This window comes from Microtus pennsylvanicus, chromosome 6 (assembly GCF_037038515.1).
Source record: "Microtus pennsylvanicus isolate mMicPen1 chromosome 6, mMicPen1.hap1, whole genome shotgun sequence".
Classification (NCBI taxonomy): domain Eukaryota; kingdom Metazoa; phylum Chordata; class Mammalia; order Rodentia; family Cricetidae; genus Microtus; species Microtus pennsylvanicus.
In genome coordinates this window covers 24,500,336-24,512,512 of record NC_134584.1, presented here as the reverse complement: position 1 = coordinate 24,512,512, position 12,177 = coordinate 24,500,336, and the positions used below count along the sequence as shown (strand labels likewise).

The 12,177-nt window shown below is 43.1% G+C and overlaps 1 protein-coding gene across 4 annotated transcripts in view; it reads right to left on the bottom strand.

Annotated features, from left to right (window-relative positions):
• The window catches only part of Cdh6 (cadherin 6), a 135,831-nt gene that overhangs the window by 55,462 nt on the left and 68,192 nt on the right, over positions 1 to 12,177 (bottom strand). For all 4 annotated transcript variants that reach the window (XM_075975844.1, XM_075975846.1, XM_075975845.1 and 1 more), the window contains exon 2: positions 6,104 to 6,471. In XM_075975844.1, the coding sequence (XP_075831959.1) occupies positions 6,104 to 6,331 (228 nt within the window). In that variant the 5' untranslated portion in view covers positions 6,332 to 6,471. The remainder of the gene's footprint in view (positions 1 to 6,103; positions 6,472 to 12,177) is intronic.

The window sequence follows — 12,177 nt, the reverse complement described above, 5'->3', positions numbered from 1 at the left end:
GACAAGTAGCTGTGGGCAGAAGATGGAGGACTCGGGGACAGATGTTTATGACGGTTCACTCACTTTCTCATGAGTGACCTCAATTCTCTTGTGAGGTGAGAGTCGCTACAACCCAAACCACTAGACACCCCAACATCTCTCAGTGCCATTCCATCGGTTCTGTTGGGGACACAACACAGGAGGTTCCAGCAAAGCAACACACTTAAAGTGCTGGGCGGAGAGTCTGGGCCAAAGCGATGCTCAGAAAATGCCAGCTCTGGCCTCATTTTGATCGGCACTGCTGCTAGTTGAAGCAACAAGTGGCTGGGCGATGCTCTGAATTGCCTATTTAGTCAGTGCCAGGAGGTTCCCTCTTTAGCCTAGGCTCTCTCTGAACGTGACACTAACATGGGGATGAGAGATACTGGTGCCTCAAAGTATCGATAAAACATCGCTGGGTGTTGACTAGCGCTGGACCACATAATTATAGGAACAAATAATTGCTCATCCCTAATTTTAAAGGTGTGTATGGCTGAGGGCGTTTATTTTTATGGGTTGTTAAAACATTACTGTCTAATTACCAGGAGAAGAATGGCTTCTAGAATTGGGTAGACATTAATTTTAAAGACTCAAGAGACAGCTCTATCAGGACCATTAAGGCCTCAAGTAGAACCTAAAATTTCATGATATTAAAATACGCAGCGGATCAGCTATTGGGAACTCTTTCCCCTCCCTCCACCAAGAAAATCCACTAATTTCCCAAAAGGCAACAGAAAATACTTCTAAATGGACACAGCCCACTAAATTCCACACACAGACCTCCTGACGTGCTACTAAAAGGAGCTCCACTTCAGACACTTCTGGCAATCTGTCTCTCGTGGGTGTTGTGTGGAGGGGCCAAAGAACAGCCCAGAAGATCAAGAGAATGAGATTTACCACGGGCCGTGGGGAACGTGTGTGAAGCTTTTGTAGAAAGGTAGGCCAAATTCGGAGATAAAAAACCGAGCAAAACAATCACCCTACCCCACCCCTCCAACATTCATCTTTGACTAGTGATGCCTCCGTCTTCGAAATCTGGCCTCTGACTACGGCTACCCCATTCTCTTCTAGTATGGAGCAATCTCCAGTGGATGCCAGCTACGGAGAAGCTAGATTTCGTGAAGCTGGCCCAGGGGTACGAGGATTTTGGGGAAGGAAAAATCGAAAGGCTTTCTTCCCCATTTTCTATGAAGTTTATGTAAGCTAGAGATCAGACAAGTGGATGCCGAATAAAGTCGAACACTCTCCCTTTGGCCTCTAACAAAACCCGCGCGCTTTGTGTTTTCTGGGTCATCAGTGCCGCTTCACGTTCTCGGTTGTCGAGTCTCTAAAGTTCGGATTCTTCGGACTTCTGACTTTTGCCCTTTTCGTGTTTGCAGGCAATTACCTGGGAGAGCCAGGTAGCTCTCCCTCTGCCCTGAGCGCTAACTCCAGCTCTGCCTAAAATGCGGGGTTCAGACATCCTTCTCAAGGGGGCTTTGCCAAACCTCAAAACCTGGCTGCCCTCACTCCTTTATTTTGCCCTAACCCTTTGTGGATGTCACTTTCCCACTGAGCGGGGGGGGGGGGGGGGGGGGGGGGGGGGGGGGGGGGGGGGGGGGCTTTCTCTCTCATGACTGACAGTTGTAGCCCCTAGGGCTGTGGTTCTGGAAATTGACAACATGTCAGAACCATTAGTACTTAATTAAAAGCCAACTAATTCAGAATCTCCAGGGAGTGGAGACCCAGGCAAAGCATCTTTAAAAAGTGGCAGTTCTCAAACTTTTTAATCTGCAAACTGCTCGCCCGGGGACCTCCTTAAACTGCAGACTCCGTTCAGTGAGAACTAGGTAAAGCTGGAGAATGTGCCTTTCCAACAAGGTCTGATGCAGGCCACTTTGCTGAAGCACCTCAAAATTGCCACCCCCCGCCCCCCACAAATCAGTCTTACTTATACCCTCATTCAGGTTTCCATCTTAAGCTCACAAATTGTTACTGAACTCAGGACTCTTCCTTCATATCCTGCTAGCTCTATCTGCTGCCATGATTTTAGGTTTTCCCATAAGTGCATCCTAGTTCTGTCTTGTTTTTGTGTTGATGCTAATCTCCCTGGCAACAGAATACAGTGCAAGGCAGAGGAACGTAAGGGCAAGAGGGCAAAGATCATTGCTGCTCCTTGGCTTCTGAGTATGGATCTTATGGTTTCCTTCATTGCTGCCTCAGCCCTGGTCTCTTTCCTTGCTGGCTCTTGCCATCTTCTGTGTCCCAGAGACCACTCCCTAAATATAACCCCAGCAGCACCGACACTGAGAGAAACAATTAATAAATGGGACCTCCTGAAACTGAAAAGCTTTTGTAAAGCAAAGGACATGGTCAACCAGACAAAACAGCAGCCTATAGCATGGGAAAAGATCTTCACCAACCTCACATCAGACAGAGGGCTGATCTCCAAAATATACAAAGAACTCAAGAAATTGGTCATCACAAGAACAAATAATCCAATAAAAAATGGGGTACAGACCTAAACAGAGAACTCTCAATGAAGGAATCTAAAATGTCTGAAAGACACTTAAGGAAATGCTCAACATCCCTAGCCATCAGAGAAATGCAAATCAAAACAACTCTGAGATTCCATCTTACACCTGTAAGAATGGCCAAGATCAAAAACACTGGTGACAATGTATGCTGGAGAGAATGTGGGGTAAAGTTAACACTCCTGCATTGCTGGTGGGAGTGCAAGCTGGTACAGACCTTTTGGATGTCTGTCCCTCTTCGCTCTCCACCTTCAGCCTCGCATTTTCATTCCTTCCCCACTGTCCCTGTGACTCGCTTTGACCAGATCAACACAAACACAAGCAAATGTGTTTTCCTTCCACTTTAAGTACTGCTTGTTTAAGTTCACGCCTCTTCCTCAGGAAGTTCTTCTGTCTTTCCACATGGAGATCAGATCCATCTCTTTAGTTTTAGCCAAAACTCTGGTAGGCTCTGAATTACTGCCAGCCGCACTGATGACACCATTAAAGGTTGTCTTACAGCCTGTATGTGGTTCACACATCAACTAAACTACAGTCAGTGACTCCCAGAGCTCGCACCGATGCAACTTGGGTGTTGCAGGGCACTCGGCAGGAGAGATGGTACAATGTCATGGCAGCTCCTGACCTCTGCCCACCACTAGCTCAAGGCAGTTCACAGATTTTACAGAAGGGGGCACTATATTCCTTTTGATGATGTCATACGGAGGGCTGGGATTCCTCTGAGTGGTTGAGACTGGAAGTATCTACAGCTCAAATGTCAGGGTAGAAAGAGCAGCTAGGGGGTGAAATCCAATCTGTTGGAGGTCTTCAAAGCCATGTAAGTGATTGTGATTAAGGATGAAATAAAAACACTAGTTTTTGTTAACTAATATGTATTATCCCTTCAAAGGGGGAGTGAGCTGTTAGAAGAAACTTTTATTGAGGTGTTTTAGTCTAACTATATGCTACACGAGACCAGTAGATACTTGTTTCTGTCCAAGGCCAGCCTGAGGCACAGCACTGTGACCTGAGAGAACTTTGGCATCTCTGTCGTAGTCCAGTGTTTTTCCTCTAAGGTTCCCAGACACAATTTGTCTGGCACAGTCTCCCCGTCTGTCTTTTCTTCCTAGTTAGTGAAAGTTAAAAGTTGTCCTGTGTTGTCACACTGAAGGTCCATCGTATGTCTCCTCTCCTTTTGCTTTTCTTTCTTTTGGAGATTTTATATTGGGGTGTGGGGAGTGGGATTGAACCTGGGGCCTTGACGTGTTCGACAAGCACCCTACCACTGAGCTACCTCTACTGCTTTTCTTCTGTCTTCTTGTAAAATTTATTCTTATTTTCTTCTATTTTTCATTAGAATAAAAAGCTATTTGTCTGTTGGCATCGCATTGCGGCAGAGACAGATCTGGGAAGCTTTGCCGCCTCAACAGTTTGAGAATGACTCTTGCGTCCCCTGCAGCAGCACTGGCTGGAAGTTCACGTTTGTGATCATTTTTTTCTCTCTAGCTAATATTCCCTCAAGTATTATGACTTCAAGGAGGAGGAGGGTCAACAGAAAAGGGCAGACGACAGAGAGTAGTGAGAAAGGGAGCTGTGTCTTGCTGCCAATAGACTATCCAGATGCAGTGTGTGTGGGCCATGGTTGTGGAGGGATTTTGCCATTAATTGGCACAATTTCCTGCCACCGGCACTCACTAATTACCTTATTTTGCTTCTGTGGTGTTAGCAGTGTTATAAAAGTCACTATTCTACTTCCCTTCATTATACATAGGTTAGTGGGACATGTCCAAAGAGGTTCTCAACAATTTTACTGTGCATTGGCCAATAGTGGTCATCTCACTAGCGTTCCCCTGCAACTCCAGCTTGTGTGTGTGTGTGCAAAACTGAACTTCCCAGGAGAAGAAACCGAAGCCCTGAAGGCTCATTTACCTCCCCTAGGATCATGGCAACTGGCAGTTTAGTGATGCAGTTTTGGGTCTGTACATCCATAGCTGGCAACTTTCCCCTATCACAATCATAATGGTAAAACCCATTCTTGCACATTTTTATCCCATTGCTGCTGCTATCATCCTGGACTTTGGAACCTGTGGTATTATTGAAGTAAGATGGAATCAGTATTTGTGAAGAAAAAGAAAGCGGGGGAGGGGATTTCAATCATTTTGACAAAGTGCTTTTTAAAACTTAATCTTCTATGGTAATAATGCTATTTGCATTGTGAAAGTGCTTCAAAGATTAAAAAAAAACTATTACTCTATTAACACAGTGGTGTCAAGTGGCACAGAGGAAATGAAGTCTAAGCAGGGGAAGTGTCTTCCCTCAGTGGTCTCAGCAGGTGTGAGTCGCAGAGCAAATTGGTGACAAGATCCTTGGGGCATCAGTGTTGCTGTTCACCGGCTCTCTGGGTATTTTTCTCTCTTACTTTCCTCCACATTAATAATTCACCGCCCTGGAACATTGCCTGGCTACCTCAACCTAAGCCTCCTTCATTTAGAGTGGTAAATACTCAAGGAGGATCTTTGCACAGAGTTATTCGGGGAGATTTGATCACAGATTAAAATGTGAACACGCAGCCTTGGGAACCTGCACAATTTATGCTATTTGCCTGATACCCTGATGAAGGTGTTTTTCAAATCAATCATAGGCAAGGGCATTTTAGCATCTATATATTTTTTTTAATGTTCCTTCTCAGTTTAAGAGATGTGTGACAATTACTTTCTTTTCCATCCCAACTCATGAAATGCAGAATCTACAGGCTAGGTACTGGCTACCCTGGCTTGTCTTTTACATCTTTGCCCAGGTCAAATTTTTTTTAGCAAGATAGCTGGTGACAAGAGTGGCTGACACATATCGTGAGAGCTGAAGGATACTGCCTCTCCTCTGAGAGTTCCAGGACCTCGCTCCTCACTCTACTTCCTAATCAATACAAAGGCCGGACCTCGTTACCTAGAAATAACATCTTTGTGTATCATGAATCTTTCATCAGCCTTGCTACAGTTAGATCCTAAGAATTTAAGACACCCGGTTCTGGCCAATTATCTGGGATAAGCTTAACCAGTTCTACCTGTACCAACAGTAACTTCTAAAACTAACCTCTGGGGCTGAGTTTGGCCAAGAAAAGGTGACTTTTGTTCGGAGAGCAAAGGGTGCCGGAAGAAAGAGAGTTAAGAAGTAGTTAAAGGGACTCAAACTCAGAATGCTTGCTTCCAAATTGAGAAAAAGGACTTGCTCTCCTTACAGCAAAATCGCTCTCTTTCTATTTTTAATAGACCCTACTTTACAGACTAGCTGGACCCCATTTTCCCAGCTCAAGTAAAAAATTAAAGGATTTATGATAATCCTCCGTGGATGGTTGTGGGCGGTTCATTTTCCACCTGAGCATTCTCTTTCTGTTGCACTGCTAATATTTCTCAGCTTCTTGCTACACTTTCATCCTGCAACTACTCAAGCGAGGAGAGAAAAAAAAAACAGTCTTACCAGATAAGCAACAATTCATACTGTATTGGGGAATAGTTTACACCTTCCTGTCTATTTCTTAGCAGTAACTTCTTTGGACTTTTAAGCTTAGACTGTCAAAGCACCCAAAGGAATCCTACCTTGCCCACGTACTGATAATCGGATCCTGTGTATTCCTCCAGGAGGAAGAACTGATTCCACATCCAGCTCCTTTTTGAACGGCTCAGCTCATTCCTGCTGTTCTCAGAGAGCTCCAGGGCCCTCCTCTTTGCTGGGAAGCCACTAGTCCTTTTAGATAACGGGCTTGAGGAAGTTGAATAGGGCTGGCCGACCCAAAAGAGCAGCAAGAAGTAGGGATAAGTTCTCATGCTGATCGATGGCAAGGCAGGCACGCGAGACTTTGGGTAGCGAGTTCCCCTTTCCTTAATGCGTCTCTTTTCACTGCACTGGATCCAGGCTCATTCCTCCCCTCTTCCTTAATGTTCTTTGCTTGGCGCAGAGAAAGTATCTGGAAAGAATAATAACATATCAAGCAGTTTTAGAGATGCTTAAAATTCAGCGTTAGAGCAAATAGGCAGGAAAAAAAAGAGCACAGGAATTTGAATAGCAAAATAACAACAAAAAAGTTAGCTATCAATTTTGAAAGAAGGAAAAGCAGTCTTTTTGGGCACGCAGAATGGGATATGCAGAAAGGGAGGCGCAAGCCCAGCAGGAAATGCTCTTTCTGTTTTTCCTTTTATATCTCTTACGGATGCGACTTTAAGTAATAGCTTCGCTAGAGTTCAACACACCACGATGGATGATTTCACTACTCGTTTGCTTTGGAAAATGTGGGCCGGGATCTCGTTAGAAGCAACGCACTTGTGTTTCTGATTCTATTTGCATATTTATCTCCAAGAGCAAATCCAAGGCAAAGAATACCATAGACGATTTAAATTCAATTGAAAGTGGATCATTTGGAATTCTCCCTGGAGTGCACCGAGCACCTGCGACGTGCCAGGGAGGAGACGAGGCAGAATGTACTCTGCAGACACTCGGCTGCAGAGATGTGCTATGATGGATCAGCCGGGTCAAATAAGGCTGGAAAACACCATACGCCTTCTCTTCAAAAATGCAGATTTGCAGAGGGAAGTTTCTGAAGTGATATATATATATATGTATATATATACATATATATATATATATATACACATACATTTTGCATTGGTGTTAACAAGCTTATATTTAATCCAAAAACTTTGCAAACTTGACCCCACCCCCAAACTATGACACCTATTTACTCTATGAAAAAATATATAGAATTTATATTTAAGAACCCTGAAATGTATTTTATGTTGGCAAATAGTCATGTGTTGTTTGAGCTCATTGAGAAACTTACTTTAGAAATTTAGTTGTCTCAGACTGTCACTGAAGATGCCTTGTCTGGGGATAGGCTGCCCCCTTAACTCTGTGACAGGGAAGAAAGAGACCAGAAAAATAGCCCAAGAGTAGAAAGCATTGTGTCTCAGAGAACAGCTACAAGATGAGCCATTTCCACCCAAGGTGACTATTGTCTGCTCCATGTCTGGAAATTGCCAACAGTGGAAACCGGAAGTTGGACATTGAGCTGTGAGAAGCTCATCCATCAGGAGAAAGCTCAATTGGGAACTCCAGCCAGCTGCCTCAACGTCTCCAGTCAATTTTTGCTGGATGTTGTAAACCCTGATTTGATGGTCTTGCATTTGCTCTCTCTGTCAGGTTACTCTAGTCCTCTCTGCTGGATGCCGCGAGTTCCTGATTTGATGTCACTTTGACCTCTATCTGCTGTTTCTACTTGCTGTTTATTATCTTACTTCTGTTTGTGATCTACTTAGTGAACTCCCTCATGTGTAACCAAAAGGGCGACTATGGTAGATCATCTTCCAAATCACCCAGAATAAACTCATAAGAGATAAGGAAGTAATATTCCAATTTCTTAGGAAATCCTTGAATTGTGTCTCTCAATTTCACTTGTGTTATCAGCAATCAAATTCCTCAAATAGTTGTTGATTATCCCAAACACACTAAGCATATCCCAGTATCACAGCAAGGACCACTGACTGAGATTTTTGGAAAAGTCAGCTATTAAACAATGTGGGTAATTATTTTCCATGGCAAATATTAATTTTCAGGGACACAACCTATTATTTAAAAAATCCTGGAGCCAGACTCTTGGCAAAGCTGTCCAGTTTGAGTCGATGGCTTATGTTATTAAAGCCACACATGCTACATACCCTCCCACACTCTCCTGTCTCGACCTCCACAGGGTGCTGGCATTACAGTCCTGCCCGCCATGTCTAGCCTACCTTCCAAAGAATCCAACAGATGACACATTTATTATACTACTTGGATATTTTCTTGAATAATGTACCAATAGCTACAAGAACATCACAATGGTCATTGGGTGAGAGCATCCTCTTTGAACCATACAGATAAACCAAACAGGTAATTGGGCCAGTATTTTGTTTCCACTCCATCCCCAGCATCCTATCACAGGGATGAATATAGCTGACAAGGATTTTTAACTTTGTGGTGATGCTTTTCCTCCTAGCCATGAGTAATTATAGACATTTGCCATGGTCCTGAAAGCGTTCCATTGGGAGGGAGGTGAAATATTCCATCATCTTCAGCACTTTCAAAATTTTATTCGATTATTATGCATCTTCCTGACAGCAGGCTGGGGAAGTTGAAAGATCCACAGGTGACAGAGTTTGCACTGTGACTATTAGTCAAGCTGGAGAAATGCCAGGCCTCAGTATGCTCGCTGGGCCTCAGCCTGAGCACAGGTGCGAGGTGACCGGCGCAGGCGCTCTGTTAGGTGGAGATGACTCCTCCTTCCCTTGTTGGTGGGAGTAGGGAAGGGACCGAGAGAGCATGTGGAGTAAAGCTCCCCAGAGACACTTATTCATTTTTAGAAAGAGAGATTACACTAAGGTTGATTCAGTGAAAATTACATTTTTCTTAATTTCCCACATTCGCCATTCTTTGCAGAGACGAATCCTGCAGTGAGGAATTACATGTCTGTAGCTCTGCTCTGCGTGTGCCCCGTGGCGCTGGCGGGGGAGGGGGCTGCAGAGAAAGGAGGTGTCAGCTCCCGAAAAGCTGGCTCCTAAAGGCCATTTTAAAGAAAAATCGATCCCTGTGGGCGTTGTATGCAAACTCTACAAGCTGTTGCCACTTGAATATTAAATATTAGTTCTTTTTTTAATACCACAGATACCAAAATGTCAAGTATTTCATTTTTTTTCCTTAGTTAGGAACGAGCTTTTAAAGTGATGCAAATTTAAGCAGTTTCCATGTTCGCTGTAATGTTGGTATCGCTTTAATCCAGTTCCTGGATCCATCTGACAGGCAGAGACCTAATGAAGAACTCACTGTGCAAACCAGAATGACAACGATCTGCTCCTACTTGATGTCAGTGTTTTAGAAGCGTATATTTCCATGTAAATTAATCTCTACGAATTTGGAAAAGTTAGGCGTAATTCCATTTGACCCCCGTTTTTTCCTTTGTTCTTGGGGTTATTTTAGCATCTGCTCCTCAGAGGGGCAGTTTGAGGAGCAAACGGGTCATTGTGTGCAGAGAACCTGAAATGGCACCCGACACTTAAAAGTGCATTGCTAAATATGACTATTATTTTTGTTAATGCCATTTGCATTGCAACCACAGATCCAAATATATCCACACTGGAATAGTTTGAAGGTGGTCAGGTTCCTCTTAGGACTAAATGTTTTTTCATTGTCCTGAAAACACCTCCAAGCAAGTCAGAATTCTTTCAAATTTCAAGAGTAGAAACACTTGAAACTCGGGTTAGACCCATTTGTTAATTGTTCACCTTTGGGTGGCGTTCAAGTCAGCTCTGACAGTTATGGTACGGAAAGAGAAAGCAGATGTACCCTATCCCGATGGCCACTGGTCACGCAAAGGAAGGGAACATGGACAAGCAGAGTGCACTAGGGGAGCCACACATTCATAGAACATGTGGTGTTTCTTCCTGTCCTTCTTGCAATCTTAAGATTAAAAAGAATCTTTACTTTATTCAGGTATAAAAATTACCAGAGCCACCTTCAACTTGGTTTTGGCTCTGTACAAACGGTTCTGGTAATCAGCATGCTGACATGTTAGATAAGAATTTGATATAACGAGAATGAATGCTATTTACATTTTAGATTTTGTCTAAATCCAAAATTATAAAGTGGGGGGAAAGATTGTACGCACTCCAAACCCATGTCTTTAATGTAAAACAACAACAACAACTACCTCCCCAGGGTTCAAGGTGATGAAGGTCAGGGATTCAGGCACAGAAGTGCTGAGAATCATTAGAACGTTGAGGCGCGTGGGAGGCTGGGCATTCCTGAGCAGTGGAGATAGGAGAGAAGCATGCGGCCCACACTAATAGATGCGAGGCTTGCTCTGTAGTCTACCGAAGTCAGCTAGAAGGACAAAGGACTGAGGGCATGCACTCATACTGGATTTTAAGATAGCAGGCATGGTGTTCAATCAGGAAAGAGCCAGAAGATAGATGGTGGGAGGGACCGGCACAACAAAGTAGAGGCTGGGCCAGCGTAACACCCTTGTTCTTCCTTTCGTGCCTGCTGGCACCAAGAGCGAACGAGGTAGGTGCATAAACAATGCCATAAAATCTCAAATTGAACTGTCTAACTACAGTTGAACGGTAGCTTACGAAGACCCTGACTCTACTTTGGATTTTCTTTTGGGATCAAACTTGCTTTTTCTTACAGGCGATTGTTGTAATTTCCGAACGTTGCTTTGTAAATGTGCGTAAATCCAGAGAAACAGTTTGAACCTCCTAGAAGCTTTATTATAGTGACATGCAGAAGGTAATTACTATGTTTATGTATAGTAGGGCAAGATCCCCCGTAACGTTAGTAATTGCATACATGGAGACTGTATTTGCCCAGAAGACAATATGAACTTCAGTTGTCATAAGAATACTTAGTTAAGGTGGCTGAAGAGATGGCTCAGTGGTTAAGAGCACCCAGGTTCAATTCCTACCACCCATACAGCAGCTCATAACTGTCTGTAGCTCCAGTTCCAGGAGATCTGACATTCTCACACAGACATACATGCAGGCAAAGCACCGATGCACGCAAAATAAAAATAAACAAATCATTAAAAAAAAGAATACTTAGTCAAGCCCAGGTATGCCACTTAGAAAGTTGGATTCATTAATTCAGGTTTCTACCAATTTCCAATATGTAATGATTATCCCAGAAGCTGAGTTGATGTTCTCCATCAATTAGCGAAGATTTCAGACTTTAATAATATAAAAACGTTTCACTGGGTATGTGTAGAGTGAGAAGGAGAATTACAAGGTCTTCAAGTTCCCTAGGGCACTTTGGAATCACCTTTCATTCACAAATCATTAATATGCTAATTAGAAAATGTCTCCATTGATTGAATTGCTTCTCTGGTGACTTCTGTTTGCTAACAGTTTGAACGACTTGACAGTATGATCTGGGTTTGATGCTGATTCCACTACACTATTTACAGACAAATAATATTAGGTATGTTGAAGGCGATATAATTACACTAATGCTTTAAAGTTCAGACTTGGTGTACATTTATTTGCCCTAGTGTTCTTGATTAATGCTAATCAGGACAATGTTTCTACATTCTAGCTAGTTTACACATGCAACCAAACACATCCATTGTTTTGTATGTGGGGTCTTCAGTTTGGTACCTAAAGCACAGCAAGCATTTTGGAAAGAAATGTTGTCGGCCCACTTCGGCCCCTGACCACAGTAAAGGAATTTTCAGAAAATTGATTATGAAATTATTTCGTCAGATAAATGATGTTGAATATATGTATCTGTATAATAGCCTAATATTTTGCTTGAGGCTACCCACAGAAAGCATTGCTATAAAAATCATCTTCACTAAGCCATCTAAGTCATAAGCATAGCTTTTTAGCCTCGGTACCATCGGCCCCTTATTAATTTTTAGTACCTTTCCTTTTCCACTTTATAATTAATGAAGTAGAAAACAGCTGGTTGTTTATAACTACTTAGCTTTATTCCTGACCCCACTGCACTCCAACTAGGAGTATGACATTCCTTTTAAAAAATATCACTGGACAGCTTCATATGTCAATATAACAAATTTTAGTTGCTTTCCCTCCTCATTCCCCCGTTCATCCCATTGCCTCTCCTGTTAAAACCCATCTTCTCCCAACAT